The sequence below is a fragment of the Schistocerca serialis genome, chromosome 2 (assembly GCF_023864345.2).
Source record: "Schistocerca serialis cubense isolate TAMUIC-IGC-003099 chromosome 2, iqSchSeri2.2, whole genome shotgun sequence".
NCBI lineage: Eukaryota > Metazoa > Arthropoda > Insecta > Orthoptera > Acrididae > Schistocerca > Schistocerca serialis.
Window position 1 is genome coordinate 452,284,887 of NC_064639.1, and position 21,909 is coordinate 452,306,795.

A 21,909-nucleotide genomic window follows, 5' to 3' on the forward strand; every position below is an offset into this window, starting at 1 on the left:
GTTCTTGAGTGATGTACTTCAAATTTTTACATAATACTCTAACAGACATTATTATGGATACAGGCTATATAGTTTTTAAATAGGAGCATATGTGATATGTACATGTTTCCTGTTCAACTGAGCGTGAGAAAGAAAATGCTGTGCAGCTATGTTCTCTGCTGTGAAAATACGTGGTTTTGATTTCTTTCTCGCAGTCAGTTTTAACTATGATAGTCTACATGATTTAAACCATTCTCCTGTATATATTCTTTCTAATAATATATTTAGTGTGGGGAAATGTTTTTACAAAAAATACTCGAAAAGTTCTTTACCGAATTACTTCTGTTTCTTAAATAATACTCTAATGAACATTCAGGTGGGCATATACTATATATTTTTTAACAAAAATGTACAGGTCTCCTGTTCAACTGATTGCGAGAAAGAAAATGCTAGGCTGTGCTGTGTTCTGCTGTGAAAATGTGCGGTTTTGTTTTCTTTCTCACAATCAGTTTTAACTGTGATAGCACACCATTTAAATCATTCTCCTGTGTATTTCTTTCTAATTATATATGTTCTCAAAGAAACAAAATTGTATGCCCAACAATGTGCTGTTTTGTTTTCTTCCTCTCAGTCACTTTTAGCAGCAGTATTTATGATTTACCAGCTTCTGATTAGAATACTATCATGGAATCTGTATTTGCAATAACGATGAACAAGGCGAAGGTCAGAGAGACAGGGGACGATAATATGGACAGAGGAGGGGGGGGGGGGAGGGAGAAGTGGACGTAGAGAAATGGAGGAGATGTACAGAGAACAAGATTGAGAGAATGGGATTAGCACATATATCCAATTGCCATACATATTTAGCCATTACAAAGCCTTTCCAGGTTCGTAGGTAAAGATATAAAAGTATGTAATCGTCTGTCTGCCCTCCCCCTTTCGCAGAAATTGATCGATTTTTATTTGGTCCCATTTTGATTACATTTTGTACAAAGTGTGTACTTGTAAAATAGGACAGGTCAACTGAAACCTATTTTCTTGCAATATTTAACCTATTTATTACAGTTTAATACATCAAAGTGGCAATACATATAAAAATGTTGTATACACTTTTCACCCATTTTTTAGGTCCCGGAATGAGAAGTGTAAAAAACATTCGAATAACAGTCTCAAATAGCACCTGATGAAATATGTCGAAATATTGAGCGTGGATGACCCTCATACCCAGCAGAACACCCGTCACTTCAAGATATAAGGAACTACAAACTATTCACAAAGTACAACTGTTCTGTGTATAACTAATTCTCTAACAAATATGACGTGACTATTACAGTTGTGTTATAAGAATTTCTATGATGGTAATGTGTAAAAGGTAATGGATAGGAATTAAAAAGTAACATCTGCATTAAAAAAAGAAATCCTTTTGAATGGACAGCATGTAGACATATTCACACATATATGTGTAATGGTGTAATGTAGTTGTAAAATGAGTCCTTCCATGTGTATGGTACAAATGATTCATTGAACATGAAACTAACTACCTAAATTTGCAGTTTCGCCATTGCTCCATCGGATGAGCGATCTCTCTCTCTCTCTCTCTCTCTCTCTCTCTCTCTCTCTCTATATATATATATATATATATATATATATATATATATATTATATGTGGATATATATCTATCGACAGCCATATTGAACTTATTGCCATGACTCAAAGTGTAAATAGTGCCACATTTTAAAAGCTTCTAATGAAGTTCAGAGGTAATGTGACGACTAATAGTATGTACGTCATTAGCCAAAAATAAATTAATAATAATAAATAACATAAATCTAATCTCGCATTCCACCCGTGGAGAAAATTCCTTGACTTGATATTTTTAAGGCTTTGAAGTCGAAATAATATCGACTCAAGCAATAATGTAACAAGCGCCCATTTCAAGAAAAGCGCTTTCAGGACTAGTGCCAGCGAGTGGAAGTTGTCGTAATTACTAGTTTCAAGAAATAAAATGTGAATAACTGGTTACAGCTCTTCAGTCCTAAGCTCATTTTTGAACAACGTGCAGAATAGTGAAATTTTTAATATTTTTTTACTCATGAGAAAATAGAAACAAACGAAGTTGCAACATTCAGAGACCTTAATACTTAGTGTGGGTGACTGGTGCTAGTGGATTGCGTGTAAATCGAAATCAATAGGGCGAATAACAAGCACAGATTTTTTTCAGATTCAATTATTCAGCGTGTAAAATAGAGTACTGTCTTCTAAACATCGGTAATATAATAAAGGAAATGCTGTTATTCTCATTCTATGTAAACAACCTATTTAATTGCCTGAAAGCCGAAAAGAAACCGTACAAAAACTGTTTGTTTTCAGAGGATGAGTGTACACCTCTCTGAGCGCACAGAAATTTGAGAATGTCGTCCACGAACAGATACGGCCCATTGATTGGTGCCTTAGATGAAGGAACGAGTAGCACCCGTTTTATGGTAGGCGTTGTGAATGCATCGTAACGTGAGATAACCAACTTCTCAATTTTTAAATATACTGTTAATTTTGTACATCATGGCCACTGTTACAACCCTTTTTCCCCTAATGGACAACTTCACTATGGTATGCACTCTCGTATTGTTGACCCATAGTAGTGATAAGATTTTTTCACAGTTCCAAAAACGCAATCAACGAACCGGGATGAGAAAGGTTTAGCTAAATTCTATCTGTTAAGTCTTGTCTCATGATTATTTGTTGTTGCGATCTTCAGTCTAAATACTGGTTTGATGCAGCTCTCCATGCTACTCTATTCTGTGCAAGCCCCTCCATCTCTTAGTAACAAATTCAACTACAACCTTACCAATCTGCTTACTGTATTCATCTCTTGGTCTCCCTGTATGGTTTTTACCCCCCACACTTTCCTCCAGTACTAAATTGGCGATCACTTGATGCCCTAAAATGTGTCCTAACAAACAATCCCTTCTTCTAATCAGGTTGTACGACAAGTTTCTTTTCTCCCCAATTCTATTCAGTACCTCCTCATTAGTTATGTGATCTCCTCACTTAATCTTCAGGATTTTTCTGTAGCACCACATCTCAAAAGCTTATATTCTCTGCCTGTCTAAACTGTTTATCGTCCATGTTTCACTTCCATATTTGGTTCTTTCAGAAAGTATTTCCTGACACTTAAATCTATACTCAATGGTAACATATTCCTCTTCTTCAGAAATGCTTTTGTTACATCGCCAGTCTACATTTTATATCCTCCATACTTTAACCATCATGAGTTCTTTTGCTACACAAATAATAAAACACATCTAATACTTTATGTGTCTCGTTGCCTAAGGGGGATTCCATTGTCATGGGTGGGACAGTTGCACTACGTTTTTCAACAGTCAGATGCTGATATAACATGAAGTATAAATAGAAATAAAGTAAAAATTGACTGGTTGCCTTACAAATAATTGTTTTACCTTCCCTTTAAATCTGAATGTCAGAAGTTTACATATTGAGCTGTTATTCATCATTAAAACTTTGTCACGGGTGGGACAGCAAATAGACGTAGCATTGAATAACCACCAACATTTTAGAAGAATTCTGTGATTTATGCACTTATTTTTTTTTTTGAAAATATTGAATTCACATTAATAAAACAATTCTCTACATGACATAATATCAATAAATATTAGATTAGTAATACTTACTTACAATAATTGCAATCAAAGACTGTCACGGGTGGGACAAGGAATTGTCACGGGTGGGACTCATGTGAAGTACAATCTTTTTTTTTTTTTTATTTAAACTGATTTTATTATGTCAGTTAGCTATGAATCAGTAGGTAACATATACTTAGAGGACACTTTAAGTTTTAATAACTTTGTAGAACATTTTTGTTGCTTATAAGTAATATAAATTTTGGTATGGTATTAGTTTACAGTTCTGAGTACTTAATTATTTCACTTGAAGAATGTACCACTTTGAAAAAATACACTTGGCCTCTCACCCATTTTCGAAAATGTCTAAATTGCCAGGAAACTCATAATATAAGATGTCCCTAACATGTTTGACATTTGGATTCGGGAGAATAGCAAGAACTTGTTTAAACTCTATGTAGGATACATCCTCCTCGTCAGCTTTAAATACCTTTGCTGAGTCCCCAACAGATCGCATACGCATAATCTGTATTTCCCCATTGTCTTCTACACTTCTCTGTGCAATTGCAGCATATCTGTATGTAGTGGATTTCTTTCTTGCAGTTTGGAACTCAACTAAAATAAATGTTCCTGGCATGATTTGTTCCACAGCTGGTTCTGAACCTGTAACTTCTTGGGAATTGGATGTCAACAGGACATCAGGGTATGATTCCTCATCACTCATCTCAGAATCTGTGTAGATTAGTGAATATATGTTGGGTGAAAGTGGGAAAACCTCCACTTTCTCTAAATCTGATTTTAGGAAAGTTCTACCACATACTAGGTTACAGGTATTGTAACCGTTGAAGTAATGCTTGCTGCGAATATCTTTTATTTTTTTAACAGCTTTCCAGCGGCCATCCAGAAGGTCTCTGTTTTCATCAATATGATATTTTGTCAGAAGAAGAAAGTTTATTCCAGAAACAGATGATTTGGCACAGTCTAAAAACTCCTGTGCATTGCTGATGATGACATTTCTTTGCTTAACTTTACTCCAAACAGCCCTTTTTGCTACAGCTCCAATGCCATCCACTGCACCTTTCCCATGTGATGTTGCAAAGAAAAACCATTCTCCAGACACTCCAAAGTCTTTCATCATGTAGCAGAGGTTAGAAATGGTGAATTTGTTCTTAAATTGACCTGCGCAACCATCAGAGAAAATTCGTATCAAGATCAAATTGGGAAGCTCTTGTTTCAGCTTACTTATTATACTCTTCAAACATGCATAAACTGAGTACTTGTCGTGGCACAGTTCATCGCTCACAATTGCAAATGACTGTAGCCCTTTTTTTCATCCAAACACAAATAGTGACCACTGTAATCTGTGTATGACTCCAGTGGGCACTTTGTATCTCATCTTGTGCTAGTGCTACATAGTTTTCTGCAAAATCTATTTGCAATACCACTTCATCATCACTAACTGATGCTTTCACAGTCTTGAAAGCTCCAGATTGCATCCTTTTGACAAAGAAGTGCTCTTTGAATGTTTTTAGTTGAGACTGAAGTTCAGAGAGAGCTTCACAAAGTGTTCCACTGGTAGTAGTCTGTTTAGGGTGACACTCATGTTCGGTCCATTTTCTCCAAGATATTATGTCACACAAATCAAACTTTCCATCTATTAATGTGTGTAAATTCATGATGCATTTCTTGCATTGACTTGTCATGCATATTTCACTTTCTGCATCACAGCAAACAAGATTCATAAGGTGAGTGTGAGTAGCAGGGAAACTAGCTATTTCTTTGTGAATGGCTTCAATGATGAAGTTGAAGTTAGCACGATATCTGCACACACATACATTGTGAGGCATTTGAGACGTTAGAACAACATTTTTAGGCCGCAACTCGTAGAATTTTGAAATCTTGATATCAATATCTGGATTGTCTTGCTTAAAAAGAAAAAATGCTTCCTTAACTGTCATATTCATGTGACGTTTCTGCAAGCTAACTCTTTTCACAGTTTCATGGTCTACAATAGACTTTACATCCTTTATGCCAGATGTCTGCCTGCTGATTTCATCATTTGTGAAAAAATTTTGTATTTTGAGCAGATTATCACCTGTAAGTTTTCGAGATGTCTTCTTCACTACTGGGAAAATCTGCTTTACTACCTTTTTAGGTAAGCTTTCACTTACAAGCTTTTTTATTACTGCTGATTTTTTTGAGGGGCTTGAAGGAAGCAACTTCTTTACCCGAGAAACAGCTTTGCCAAGGGACTGAGGACATTTATATGATCCTAACTGTGAAATACAGGTCTCAGACTGATCTTCAATTAATACGGATTTTAGTTTAAGTCTGTACTTCCTTTTTCTTTCAGCTTCCCTCTTTCGATATTCCAATAAAGATTTTTCACTGGAGGATACCTTCATCTTCATATTTTCCCTTCTTCTTTTATCCCGCTCTCTTTCTTTTTCTTTATGGACATTGTACTTGCTGGTATCTTTCTTCAGTTTTTCTCAAAGTTTTCCCATACGCTCTGCTGATGTTGTTTTCCCCATTTTCTGAATAAACAGTAAGTTTTTATTTAGTGTAAATCATCAAAGCACTTGTTATATTAACCAATTTAACTTAACAATAACAAGAAGTGTTAAATGGTTTAGATTTGACTAACATCCAAAAATCTGTCACGGGTGGGACACAATTTCTTTTAACATTTATAGATGATCATTTACAACTTAGAAGGTGCCTTATGGTTCATTGGATGTTTTTATTTGTTTTTCTTACTTCTAACCTAAAATATATAGAATTACTATAATTGCTGAGTTAGAAGGTAAACTTTTTCATGTTTTTTGTCACGGGTGGGACACTAAATACATAGTAACTTTTGTGAATTAGCTGCATACTTAATAACTTACCTTTCTTTAAAAACTGAAGTTTGTCAGGAAGATAAGATTCTGCTCTTGAAATTAAACAATTAAAACATCAACAATTGCTGCAACCCAAATTTAAACAGCTGCCAACACAAAAAGCAAACCTTTTGTTTTCCATCCTCATCTGTAGAATCGCCAACTTTGTTTAACTATATTTCCTCAGCTAATTATGTAATTTTTATAATTTTTTCAGGACAGTAAAATTCAACTTTTGTAGATTCAAAAAACTATAACATTGTTAAATTTGGCATTTTTTCAAAAAATAAGCCTCAGGCTCAGTTTGGCATGGAATGACCCCTAATCTAATTCCCTCAGCATTACCTGATTTAATTCAACTACGTTCCATTACCCTTGTTTTGCTTTTGTTGATGTTTGTCTTATAACCTCCTTTCAAGACACTGTCCTGATTTATTCGACTACATTCCATTATCCTCATTTTGCTTCTGTTGATGTTCATCTTATATTCTCCTTTCAAGACACTGCCCATGCCGTTCAACTCCTCTTCTAGTTCCTTTTCTGTGTCCAACAGAATTACGATGTCATCGACAAACTCAAAGTTTTTATTTCTTTTCCCTGGACTTTAATTCCTACTACAAATTTTTCTTTTGTTTCCTTTACTGCTTACTGAATATACAGATTAAATAACATTGAGGATGGGCTACAACCTTGTCTCACTCCCTTCTTAAACCCTGCTTCCCTTTCATGTCCCTCAACTCTTATAACTGCCATCTGGTTTCTGTACAAATTGTAAATACCCTTTTGCTCCCTGTGTTTTACTCCTGCCACCTTCAGAATTTTGAAGAGAGTATTCCAGTTAGCATTGTCAAAAGATTTCTCTAAGTCTACAAATGCTATAAATGTATGTTTGCTTTTCATTAGCTTATCTTCTATGACAAGTCGTATGGTTAGTATTGCCTCGCGTGTTCCTCCATTTCTCCGGAATCCAAATTGATCTTCCCTGAGGTCTGCTTCTACCAGTTTTTCCATTCCTCTCTAGAGAATTTGTGTTAGTATTTTGCAGCTGTGACTTATTAGACTGATTGGTAATTTTCCCACCTGTCAGCAGCTGCTTTCTTTGGATTGGAATTATTAGGCTATGTTGTTGTTGTGGTCTTCAGTCCAGAGACTGGTTTGATGCAGCTCTCCATGCTACTCTATCCTGTGCAAGCTTCTTCATCTCCCAGTACCTACTGCAACCTACATCCTTCTGAATCTGTTAGTGTACTCATCCCTTGGTCTCCCTCCACGATTTTTATCCTCCACGCTGCCCTCCAATACTAAATTGGTGATCCCTTGATGCCTCAGAATATGCCCTACCAACCAATCCCTTCTTCTAGTCAAGTTGTGTCACAAATTTCTCTTCTCTCCTATTCTATTCAATACCTCCTCATTAGTTATGTGATCAACCCATCTAATCTTCAGCATTCTTCTGTTGCACCAGATTTCGAAAGCTTCTATTCTCTTCTTGTCTTCTTAAAGTCTTAGGGTATTTCACCTGTTCCATACATCTTGTTCAGCTGATGGAAGAGCTTTGTCATGGCTGGCTCTCCTATGGCTTTCAGGAGTACTAACGGAATGTTTTATACTCCTGGGGGCTTGTTTTGACTTTGGTCTTTTGGAACTCTGTCAGTTTCTTCATGCAGTATCATGTCTTCTATCTTATCTTAATCTATGTCCTCTTCCATTGTGATAATATTGCCCTCAAGCACATCACCCTAATATAGGCCCACTGTGTACTCCTTCCACCTTTTGGTTTCCCATCTGAGCTCTTGATATTTGTACAGGTGGTTCTCTTTTCTCCAAAGGTCTCTTTAATTTTCCTGTAGGTGGCATCTGTCTGACCCCTAGTGATATATGCTTCTGCATGCTTACATTTGTCCTCTAGCCATTCCTGCATAGCCATTTTGCACTTCCTGTTGATCTCATTTTTGAGACGTTTGTATTCCCTTTTGCCTGCCTCATTTATTGCACTTTTATATTTTCTTCTTTCAACAATTAAATTCAGTATCTCTTGTGTGACTGATGGGTTTCTACTAGCCCTCATCATTTTACCTACTTGATCTTCTGCTGCCTTCACTATTTCATCTCTCTACACTATCCATTCTTCTTCTATTGTATTCCTTTCCACTGTTCTTCCCTAATGCTTGTTCTGGAACTGTCTACAACCTCTGGTTCTTTCAGTTTACCCAGGTCCCATCTCCATAAATTCACACATTTTTAGAGTTTCTTCAGCTTTAATCTGCAGTTCATAACAAATAAGCCTACATTGTGGTCAGAGTCCTCATCTGCCCCTGGAAAAGCCTTACAATTTAAAACCTGGTTGCAAAATCTCTGTCTTACCAATATATAGTCAGTCTAAAACCTTCCTGTGTCTCCAGGTCTCTTCCACGTACACAACCTTCTTTCATGATTTGTAAACCATGTGTTTGCTATGATTAAATGATGCTATGTGCAAAATTCTACCATACGGCTTCCTCTTTCATTCCTTTCCCCCCAGTCTATATTCACCTACTACTTTTCCCTCTCTTCCTTTTCCTATCGAATTCCAGTCCCCCATGACTATTAAATTTTCATCTCCCTTAACTATCTGAGTAATTTCTTTTACCAATATTATGAAAAGGAAAGGTGCTACTCACCACATAGCAGAGATGCTGAGTCACAGATAGCCACAACGAAAAGAAGGCCTTACTGGCCGAAAGTTTTATTTGTGAGAGTCTTTTTGTTGTGCGTATCTGCGACTCAGCATCTCTGCTATATGGTGAGTAGCAACTGTCCTTTTCATAATAATGTTACATTCCATTCAGGATTTTCCATTGTTTGATTTAATTTCTTTTGTCTCATCACATTTCGTCAATCTCCTCCTCATCTGCAGAGGTAGTTGGCATATAAACTTTTACTATTGTGGTAGGTCTGGGCTTCATGTCTATCTTGGGCACAATAATGCGTTCACTGCGCTGTTCATAGTAGCTTACCTGTGTTCCTATTTTGTTATTCTTTATTAAACCTACTTCTGCATTGCTCCTATTTGATTTTGATTTTAATGGGTTAAAATTAAACCTGGAAAAGACTCAGTTAATGCAGTTTAAAACAAAAAAAGCAAAACTAAATGATATTCACATCAGGCACAGAAACCAGGATTTGCAGGAAGCTAGCTGTGTGAAATTCATAGGAAAGCAACTAGATAAAAATCTGTCATGGGGATCACATATAGCCTACATTATCTTGCAAATAAATGAAATAGCCTAGCATTTGCAATGAGGATACTGTACAATGCTACCAGTATGGGCATTAGAAAAGTAGACTATCACAGCTACTTTAATCAGTAATAAGGTATGGAATTGTATTTTGTGGTAACTCAAACCATATGTGTCGAATGCTAAAACTTCAGAAATCCATTGTTAGAAATATGCACAATATAGGGCGAAGAAAATCATGTCTCCCACTCCTAAAAAATCTAAATATACTAAGTGTTACTATACATGTATGAGCTGATTATTGTTGTACACAGTAATCCTGATTTATTTGTGACAAATCTTTTTCAACATGATTACAACACCAGAAATCAAAATAATTTTATGCTGCCCACCCACTGTTTAAAACTTTATGCTCAAAATCCACATTAGGTGCATATGAAAATTTATAATAAATTGAAAGGAAAAGAATTGCTCAGCACAAATTTAGAAACACTGAAAAAATCCTTATATGAGAAACAAGTGCAGAAATGTTACTAATCAGTAGAAGAATTCGTAAAAGACAACCAGAAAATTTGAGCACGGGAGAGCAAGTACTTATGACTGTTACTTGTGAAGAAAAATTATTAATTGCGTAATTATGTAATTATTCAGTACCGTATATTATATTACTGGTATTATAAACAAATTGTGAACCATTTTTTTGTGTTTTGATGAGTCTTCTGTACATTAAGTTAATGGCTTGAAATTGTATGTTACGAGACAATTAGCTTCTATTCTGTAACCCTGTATTCACCTGACCAGAGGTCCTGTTCCTCCTGCCACTGATCCTCACTAATTTCCACTATATGTAACTTTAACCTATGCATATCCCTTTTTAAATTTTCTAACCTACCTGCCCGGTTAAGAGATCTGGCATTCCATGCTGCTATCCATAGAATGCCAGTTTTGTTTCTCATGATAATGACATCCTCCTGAGTAGTCTCCGCCTGGAGAGCTGAACGGGGGACTAGTTTACCTCCAGAATATGGAGGATGCCATTATCATTTAACCATACAGTAGAGAGGCATGCCCTCGTGAAAAATTATGGCTGTAGTTTCCCCTTGCTTTCAGCCGTTCACAGTACCATCACAGCGAGGCTGTTTTGGTTGATGTTACAAGACCACATCAGTGAATCGTCCAAACTGTTGCCCCTGCAACTACTGAAAAGCCTACTGCCCCTCTTCAGGAACTACACGTTTGTCTGGCCTCTCAACAGATACTCCTTCATTCTGATTGCACCAGCGGTACGGCTGTCTATCTGTATCCCTGAGGCACACAAGCCTCCACACTGATGACAAGGTCCATCGTTTGTGGGGGTGGGAGTATTAGTTTATGTTTAGAAACATCTATTTGCCCAATCGAGGTTTTTTACAAAACTTTAAATTTTGCTTGTGGGTAGTATTATCACACTTTTTTTCTTCTTCAAAATGCCTACTTGTTGGAGCTAAATTCATTCATTAGTACAGTGCTCAGTAAACATTACTGCCTAACACAATAGCATGTACATGTAGTTACTGATATCTGGGAGGGAGAGGAAACAAGAGAATGGTATAATAATATAGCATTCGTGAGTCTGTCCTGTCACAAGCAAGGGGACTTGCATGTGGCACATGGTGAAGATTATTGCCCAAACTAATGGCATGCTGAATGCAGTCTAAATGATAAATAATAAACTAATCCTGTGGTTGCACCTGCCTCACGTTCCCCATCAGCAAAGAGTTCTTATATTGGGATTTCAGTACTGGTAGCCAGAAAATGTAAATCCTAAAACGAAAAAAAACTGAAACTCCTGTCTGAGTTGTGGTTAGTGGAGAAGGCCAGGAATAATCTCGTCAATTATTCTCCAATAAATATGACAAAGACTAACCAATTATATATATCTGTACAGAAAAATAACAAAATTTTATGATTTTCTTTATTTCTAAAATTTATCAACATTTTCTTCATTAACGTAGAGCTTTTTTTTAAAAAAATGGGGTATTTACAAGTATGACAAAGACCAACCAATTTTATATGTTTGTACAGAAAAACCTACAAAATTTGGTGATTTTCTTTATTTCTAAAATTGTTCAACATTTTCTTCATTAACTGTAGAGCACTATTGGCAAATGAGGTATTCACATTAAATGTAAGCCATCCACTGGTAGGATCAAAAATCATTGCCTTTTGTATGTTTTCATCGCATTGCTGATTGCAATTACACAACATTGTTAATATGTTTGCATACATGTGACCATTAATTTCATTGTACTAAAACGTACAGACACACAAAAACGCACTTGACAATTTTTTAACTTTCCCCCAATTTTGGTTTGCCAGTGACAACATGCAGATTGTTTCTCACGCCTGTTCCCCATCACTCATGGGTCATGCTGCTACAAATTAACATATTGCATTAGAAGTAAGCTTTTAGAATCTGAACATTTGTGTAGCATTCAGCATGTTAGTATTACATGTGTATCAGAGTACTGGTTAATCCAAAATCAAGTAAATTTATTTGTTCCCCGAGGGTATGCTGTTGCAGACATAATGTGTAGAAAACAAAGAAAGAATGATTGGGCAGGAATTTCTGTCAAAAAAAAAAAAGGGAGTAAAATTTACAAGAATTGTTTTATGCACATTTTTCTCAGAACTGTGTAAAACTAGAGAATGAAAATATACTTGTAGTTAGTATGTACAGGTCTCCAGATGGAGATGTAAATTTGTTTATTAAACAATGTGAGTTATAGTTAAAAAATCTTGAAGAATAAATCAAGAATTGCTATATGTGGGTTATTTTAACTTAGAAATGGCAAACACAGATGGAAAAGTCACAAGAACATTTCTGAATATGCTAAGATCATTGGACCTGTATTGTACAAATAACTTTGCTACACTTAAGAATGCCTGCATAGACAATATTGTACTGAATTTCCATAGGGAGGACTTTACAGTCAGACTTGCTGGAGAAGGTCTGGCAAATCCTGAGCCTTTACTCATCACATTGTATAAGAGGTAACAAATTAAAATCAAAGAACCTAAAGTGGTTCTGGTAAGAGGGCTGTCTGTAGGGGAAAAGTGGTGCTGAAATGCCCTTTGATAACTTTTGAGGAAATATACAGATTCATGGTATTCTTGTTCTCCAGTAACAAAAATTAGGTCACCAAGTGCACTGAAAAGTAAAAGGCTGAACTGGTTTTCTGAAGAACTTCTGGAAATCAGAGAAAATGTGCTCATACTGTATCAGATGCATAAACATGCCAGTACCCAAAGGGCAAAAAAAAAAAATCATTTTTAGGTCCTATCTTAAATGCAAAAAATTCTACAAAACTAAGCTCCCCACGGCAAAAGAACCAGCAGTAGAAAACTATATAGAAAGGACCCCCAATAAATGCAAGGCAGCATTGCAAATAAGAAAACAAGGGGCACACCTAAATGCACACAAGCTGCTCCACTAGATTCAAGGTATTAAGCCACTACTTCTTAAACCTTTTAAAGAAATAGGAAACATTGTTAAAGCAACTAGTTCATCAACAATGGACCTGACTGGAGCCCCACTGCCAGGTGACCAGGTATTTCGATGCAATACTGTCACATCTGCTGATATTATGAAAGCTGTATCCAAATTTTCAAATTCTAAAAGTATGGGCTGCTATTGGTTGTCAAAAAAAGAAAAAAAATGATAATACACTCTATCTCTACACCATTAGCTTCTGTTTTTAATAAATGTGTAGAATTTGGATTTCTGGAATTACTCAATGTATCAAACATTAGCCCAGTGTTTAAAAAAGAGGGTAGACAACTTCCCCAAAGCTAGTCTCAATTTAGCCAATATCAAGCTACTTTGAAAAACACAATCTCCTATGTACCAATCAGTTTGTTCTTCTCAAGGGGAGAAATACAACAGCTGTTTTGAAAATTGTGGACCAAACTATAACAGCCCTTGAAGACAAAGGCAGGGTATCACTGCTATTTGAGACCTAAGCAAAAGATTAGATTGCATTCCTGTTCACATACTGATAAAGAAGCTAGAGTTTTATGGGGTGCATGGGAGCACATTAGCTGTGTAGCTTTCTTACTCAAGCAACAGAAGAAGGTTTGTCTCAGTCAGTAACGTAAACTCCTCCACAATGGAAATCAGCACAGGTGTTCCACAAACATCTATTCTCAGACCATTCTTCATTGCAGCAATCAATGATTGCATAATAACGTAGCCCTCTCTGTCATATGTTATGCTGATAACTTGCTGTTAGGGTAGAAACTCATGAACACAACACCAGAACAAAGGCTAATTTAGATATACCTAGGCACAGGTTAGCAAGAATGTAAATTCTCACAAAATGAACCTACTCAAAATTTTCAACTATCTTTGGTCTATGGATCTAAAAATTTTTAGAATGAAATGATACAGCTGGGTATGACATCACCCATTTTACTGTATTAAAAAATTATTTGAGATGCCTGAGGAGGATATTAGCATGTAACAAATTTTCCTATAGTCTACTGTATCATTATGCACTGTGTTTATGTTCTGTATAATTATGCTTCAATGTTTTGTAAAATTATGTACTGTATACTCTATCAAATTATTATTGCACAGTGTTTGTACCACACAACATCATAATGTAACTCACGGACACTAGAAATCTTCCTGTAGCGTTTTTTATTATTGTGGTGCTTAATATGTATACTACAGTTAATTGACATTAGTTTATTTTATTATTACATATTCATATGTATTACTAAATCCTGTGTTATACAACAATGATGAACTCTGTTTCATTGTAAAATGATCAATAGTGAATAAAAATTCTTGATTCTTGATGCCATGAGTTCAAAGACTCAGGCTGCAGGTCCACATGTTGTTCTTGTCCAACAACTTGGCATTCCCCTCAGCATACAGTGGCAACTCCTCGCGGCCACACCACGTGAAACATGAAAGCACTTACACATTTGTTAGTTCTGAAGGCTCTAAACAGCCTTATAATCTCTTACACTCAAGTGTCATGATACTCCACTCTCTCTCTTTGTTTATTTCTGGTTAGGGGCCACAGCCTCCTGTTTATTATCTTGCGAATTAAAGGCTTATACCTGTCTCAGTCCCAGGACCTACACTGACATCCGACTGTCAGCTATTACTGCACCAAGAGTCTACTGTACACATGCATAGCCATGCCATCCATCTGCTAGTGGTATATTTCTTATACAAAGTAGCACCAACACTATTTTCACAATAAACTGAACTGTTTACAAGTATTACATTGTCCACACACATTTTGCACATCATAAATGATGAACACAGTTGTCAAAATCTTACTTGGGAGTTTTTGTAGCAAATGTCTGTCCTTTGATTACAGTGAACGCAAATTTCTATTAGGACTTTAAGATTATGTTGATGGAACATCAGTCACTGTTCCTACAATGTGTAGATGCTTTTTTATTACATACTCTTTTTCAAATATTAGGGCTATGGGTTAATAAAGTGTACTTAGTGCTGTTATCTACTAGTATGTCTTAGTGATCATTGTATATTGTACAGCAATACTGTGTATCAAGTGGCTTCTTCCTTGCCTTTAGTGGTACAATAAACACTAGTTCTTTATCATTCTTTGCAGACCTATATGTTTTTATGACAACTGCTTTTTTCATCCATTGTTTCATTCATTCTTCATTTTCCTTCCATCCCTTTCAAGCAGAATCATAAGGGATGTGGAATGTGTTAAGATATACATTAACAAAAGTCCACAAATTATAGACCCTTAATCTTTATACCGTATTAAATGCTTAATACCATTCATGCTCTTTCCAGCAAAATTTAATCAAGTAAATCAGAAAGTAAGCTGCTATCTTGAAAGTTGGTGCTGTCTCTGCAGTTACTGCTGCCATTTGCCTCTTATTGGTAGTTATTCACTTGATTACTTGCTATTTTTGAAAGAAAATAGTTACCTATATCTGCCATCGTCCGTACGTATTTCACAAAGCCGGCGGCCGCGAAGAGCCTTGACCACCCCTGGAATCCCTTTAGGGCGAGATCCATACCCTCGTGCCTCATATTACTACCCTTCATGTAGCTTTAAAACAAATGCTACTACTTGTCATGTAGCTGACTTAACTTTTCAATCCTTGAATATAGTTATTCAGGCAATTTACAGAAAGGTAGCTAATATGGTGTGTTTTTAAATTTCTTTTGAACTGATTGGGATTCCCATTTATGGCATCATGTGACATGGGAGCATGTTGAATATTTTTGCACCAGTGTGTGTGACTCCATTCTGAACCCAATGCAAGAGGAAAATGTTATAACCTTTAATCACCAATAATTGCGTGGATATTCAAACACACTCACTTAGAAACAATAGCTGGTTACATGATAACAACTCAGTATCTCTTATTCGACTGCCGTGCCGTGACATGCGGCCGGCGCCGTTCGTAGCTAGGTGGCGCTCCCGTGCTCAGCCGAGTTGTGGAGTGCCTCTATTGCCGTTTGCGCGTACTGTCGTGGCGGCACTGTTAAATGTCGTGGCACTGTCACAACACTTTTCCCCCCTTGAAAAAAAACACTCACTTCCTTGGAGACATGGACAGTGTGGAGACATCCATGGCCTCTTGTGAGGCCCCAAGAAGATCCCACGGAGAGACACGAGAGTATGGTCGAAAATGTCCAGGACGGAAGCTCGTGCGTGGAACGTGCCTCCTGGAGGAGATGATGGGTGAAAACTCCGGAGCAGCATCCATAGGTGTCGCGGACCTAGGGGTGTGTTCCAACGAGATGGGTCCTGGAGAAGGCGACGTCGCGTCTGGGGCCGGTTCCGGTGTACTCGGAAGCGGTAGCGACGTCGGCTGCATCAACACGTATGGTAGATCGGCAGCAGCGACAGGACTGGCTTCTCGGGCTGGTGGAGGCGAAGGAAGGGGCGGTGGCACCGGCGTGGCCACCACTCGTGGGCGCATCTGATCGTAGTGGCGAACAACCATGCCATCGTCCGTACGTATTTCACAAAGCCGGCGGCCGCGAAGAGCCTTGACCACCCCTGGAATCCCTTTAGGGCGAGATCCATACCCTCGTGCCTACACGTCGGCTCCCACTGAGTATTTTCCACCACTAGGGGACACAGCACAAGGCCTCACAGGGTGAAGAAGGTGCAGTAGAGTGCGCGGTTGGCGGCCATGCAAGATTTCAGCAGGGCTGCGATCACCCAGAGACGTGAAGCGTTAAGAACTCAGAAATTGTAGCAGAGCGTCATCTGTGGACAAATCACTAAGGAATTTTTTCATCTGGCTTTTGAAAGTGTGGACAAGATGCTCGACCTCTCCATTTGATTGCGGATGGAAGGGCGGTGCTGTAACGTGATGAATCCCTTGTCCAGTACAAAAATCACGGAAGGCCTACGAAGAGAACTGAGGGCCATTGCCCGTGACAATCGTGGATGGAAGACCTTCTAGCACAAAGATTTTGGACAAAGCCAGCATTGTCGCCGCAGTGGTGGACGACGGACATCGAACAACAAACGGAAACTTCGAGAAGGCGTCAATCAACAGTAGCCAATAAGTACCAAGGAAGGGGCCGGCAAAGTCAGCATGCACCAGTTCCCATGGCTGCGCCGGATGAGGCCACGGAGAGGGCATTGTACGAGGTGCAGCCAGTTGTTGAGCACACTGACCACATGCAGCAACCATGTGGGCGATGACCGAATCAATACCAGGCCAATAAACGTGCCTGCGGGCCAGGGACTTAGTCCGAGAAATACCCCAATGGCCTTCATGCAACAGTTTGAGAACATCTTTGCGAAGAGAGGCTGGCACCACGACCCGTGGAGATGCGCCATCCGTGACCAGAAGAACAACACCATCACGAACAGACAGACGAAGGCGCAAGGCATGGTAGTTACGAAAGGGATCCGATGCCCGGCCTTGGGTCCTATCCGGCCAACCCCGTTGAACAAGACTGATCACCTGTCGCAGGACCGGGTCCCGCACAGTAGCCAACGCGACCTGCAAACCTGTAAGTGGAAAACCCTCGACCGCACGACGTTCTTCCTCATCAATGTGGAAACAGAGTAGTTCATCACGATCGAAAACCGGGTCGGGGCCCATCGGAAATCGTGACAATGCATCAGCATTGGTGTGCTGGGCCGTGGGGTGATAGTGAATCTCATAGTGAAAACGAGACAAGAATAAAGCCCAACGTTGCAGGCGGTGAGCTGCCTTATCCGGAAGCGATGCCGATGGGCTGAATAGAGAGACCAGCAGCTTGTGGTCGGTGATGAAGGGAAACTTAGAACCATACAAAAAACCGCTGAACTTTTTTAGAACATAAATGATAGCGAGCGCCTCCTTTTCGATTTGAGAGTAACGCCGTCGCGCATCGTTGAGGGTCTTGGAAGCATAGGCGATGGGTCGTTCCGATCCATCCTCATACCGATGGGCGAGAACAGCCCCGAGGCCATACTGTGACGCGTCAGTCGCCAGAACCAAGTGCTGACCGGGACGGAATGTGGCAAGACAAGGTGCCGACTGCAAATGATCCTTCAGGCGGACAAAAGCCTGCTCACACTCGTCGGACCAACAGAAAGGGACGTTTTTGCGTAACAGCTGATGCAGAGGATGAGCTACCGCCTCCGTGGATGGAATGAATTTGTGATAATAAGCAATCTTGCCTAGAAACGCCTGAAGTTCTTTGACCGTAGACGGCCAGGGTAGAGCGTTAATGGCTGCAACGTGCTGACGTAGAGGACGTATACCCTCACGGGACAAGTGGAAACCTAGATACACAATGGAGGGTTGGAAGAACTGTGACTTGTCCAGATTGCACCTCAACCCAGCCGAATGCAAAACCCGAAACAGTGAACGCAAATTGCAAAGGTGCTCCTCAGTGGAGGCCCCCATAACAATGTCATCCAGATAGTTTATGCAGCCGGGAACGGAAGCTGTGAGCTGTTCCAAAAACCGCTGAAAAATGGCCGGCGCGCTAGCGATGCCAAATGGTAACCGCTGGTCCTGATACAACCCACAAGGAGTGTTGATGACGAGAAATTCCTTGGAAGACGCATCCAACGGCAACTGATAGTACGCCTCCGATAAGTCAAGTTTGGAAAAGAACTGGCCCCCAGCGAGCTTGGTAAATAGCTCCTCAGGACGGGGAAGAGGATAAGTGTCAATGAGGCTCTGAGCGTTGACAGTGGCTTTAAAATCACCACACAATTGCAGACTCCTGTTTGGTGTAGAAACCACCACTATTGGCGATGCCCATTCGCTGGAGGTAACAGGAAGGAGAATCCCTGAAGCTGTTAACCTGTCTATCTCAGCCTTGACAGGTGCACACAATGCCACTGGAATAGGGCACGCCCGGAAAAACTTAGGGCGAGCTGTAGGTTTAAGAGTAATGTGGGCTTCAAAATCCTTGGCACGATCCAGACCAGCAGAGAACACGGACAAAAATTCAGAACACAATCCATCCAGCTGTTGATACGGAATATCCTCAGATATGAGGTGCACATCATCATCAATGGAGAACCCGAACAACTGGAAAGCATCATAACCGAACAGGTTTTCAGTGCCCGCATGATCCACCACATAAAACGTGAGGGGCCTAACAACAGACTTGTAGGCAGTGGAAGCATCAAACTGGCCAATGATAGGAATTTTCTGTTTATTATAAGTTCTAAGATTCGTGTAACTGGAGACAAGGGAGGGGATCCCAACTCCAAATACGTGTGAGAATTAATGAGAGTTACTGCAGAGCCAGTGTCCACTTGCATGCGAATGTCTTTATCCAGAACACGAACGGTAACAAACAACTTATTTGTTTGAGGAAGCACACAGTTAACATCCATGTCCGATGCCTCGTCCTCGTCGACGGGAACTTTAGGGGACTGACACACAGAAGCAATGTGGCCTTTTTTCCTATATGAATTACATGTGGCCCAACGTTTTGGACACGCGGCCCTGTCATGCTGTATGAAACAACGTGGATAAGAAGGAAGTGCGGAACGAACCTGCTTATGTGGTTGCTGTTTTCACTGCGAGCGTTGCGGCCCAACGCGACGTTGTTTACGTGAGTGAACCGCCGCCACATCTTCGTTCTCCTGTGAAACAGGCAAATTGTCCGTGTCGAAAGTTGACTGTACAGTGCCTACATCACACTACGCATCTATTTGCGCGCCAGCAGCGTGAGACACTTCAAAGGATTGAGCGATGCTTGGAACTTCCGACAACGACGGGTTTGGCAGTTGTAGGGCACGTTGCCGAACTTCTTTATCAGGAGCAAGCCGTAGAATAGCATCCCTAACCATTGAATCAGCATAAGACTCATGATGAGTGTTCGTGACAAACTGACATTTCCTACTCAGACTATGTAGTTCCGCTGCCCAAGCCCGGTAAGATTGATGGGGCTGTTTACGACACCGGTAGAACGGCATGCGGGCGGCAACGACGTGGGTGTTTTTTCGGTAATAGTTAGACAATAAGTCACACATTGCTTGGAAGGGCAGAGAGGCAGGTTCCCTCAGAGGGGCTAACTGAGATAGCAGCTGATAGATCCGTGGGGAAATCCAAGATAGAAATAACGACTTACACATAGGAGCGTCGACAACCCCGAAAGCCAAGAAGTGTTGCCGCAAACGCTTCTCATAATCCTCCCAGTATTCAGCGGCCTCGTCGTAAGTAGGGAATGGAGGTGGAGAAGAGGAAGACAGACGATGAGTAAGCGACGTCGACAACGCCTGAATAGCAGCTGTCAGCTGTGTTTGTTGTTCAATGAGCGTTTGCATAAGCTGTTCCATGTCTGCCCCGTCACGAACACACAAATCCACAACGCAGTGAAAATATCCGACCTCGTCGCGAAAAAGTGTTATAACCTTTAATCACCAATAATTGCGTGGATATTCAAACACACTCACTTAGAAACAATAGCTGGTTACATGATAACAACTCAGTATCTCTTATTCGACTGCCGTGCCGTGACATGCGGCCGGCGCCGTTCATAGCTAGGTGGCGCTCCCGCGCTCAGCCGAGTTGCGGAGTGCCTCTATCGCCGTTTGCGCGTACTGTCGGGGCGGCACTGTTAAATGTCGTGGCACTGTCACAACAGAAAAGTCTACATGAAAATTAATTTTGTTTGTTGTAGTGTGATTGTATATGTCAAAAGTTAACTGAAATTAATTTTTACCAGCAACAACAATTAAGGAGTAAATGTACTGGGAACTGAGTGTCAAAATTCTAAGATACTGAAAAAGGCTCTGATTGCTCACTTCTGCTTGATAAATACTTTATTTACTTTGAATGAATTGCCGCAGAAGATAACTCCTTGACACAGAATGGAGTGAAAAATATGCTAAATAAACCAACACTCAACACAATGAGATCTGCTTCTGAGGAGGGCAAAATATCATGATCAAATGAACCATAGGCTATTGCTTTTACATCTAAATTACTCCAAGTTGTGGGTTTAAAAACAAATTGGCAGTGCCTTTTGTCCATCTCCTTCAGTCCTCACAGATAATTTTACTGTAACAAACAAGTTAAAGCTGAACAACAACTCTTACGTGACCTGGATCGCTTCCGTGACAGAAAATCAACAGTTTGCTCCACAAACAATGATTCTCTTATCTTATTACTATTCTCTTATCTTATTAAAACTGTCTCCATCTGCTTTAAATGGTTCAAATGGCTCTGAGCACTATGGGACTCAACATCTGAGGTCATAAGTCCCCTAGAACTTAGAACTACTTAAACCTAACTAACCTAAGGACATCACACACATCCATGCCCGTGGCAGGATTCGAACCTGCGACCGTAGCAGTTGCGCGGTTCCGGACTGAAGCGCCTAGAACCGCTCGGCCACTGCGGCCGGTTCTGCTTTAAAACCCCAGGATACTTCCTGTTGCTGTCCTATTAACTCTCAGTACAACAAGCTTGCATGTTTCTGATCCTGTTTCGTGCAACGACATTCAGAGAGATGTTTCAACACAATATTCATCATCCTGAGAGCCCTGGAACTTCACTTTTTGTATACATAGCCGCGCAGGAGCGATGAATCAGTATCACCCACATTTGAACGACCCCCTCTCTGGAGTGATTTTCTAAGCTCTGCATTAATATAATTAATTTTATCATTTTCATCTTTTGTGCTACATCAAGTACTTTATATTCAGAAAATTTGCTCATCCTTCTTG

General features: G+C 39.6%; 1 protein-coding gene across 1 annotated transcript in view; it reads left to right on the forward strand.

The window, feature by feature from the left end:
* Positions 1-2,391: 2,391 nt before the first annotated feature.
* Positions 2,392-21,909, forward strand: part of LOC126456075 (glycerol kinase-like) — a 281,934-nt gene continuing 262,416 nt past the window's right edge. Inside the window, exon 1 of the mRNA XM_050091829.1 lies at positions 2,392-2,463. Within this exon, the coding sequence (XP_049947786.1) occupies positions 2,392-2,463 (72 nt within the window). The remainder of the gene's footprint in view (positions 2,464-21,909) is intronic.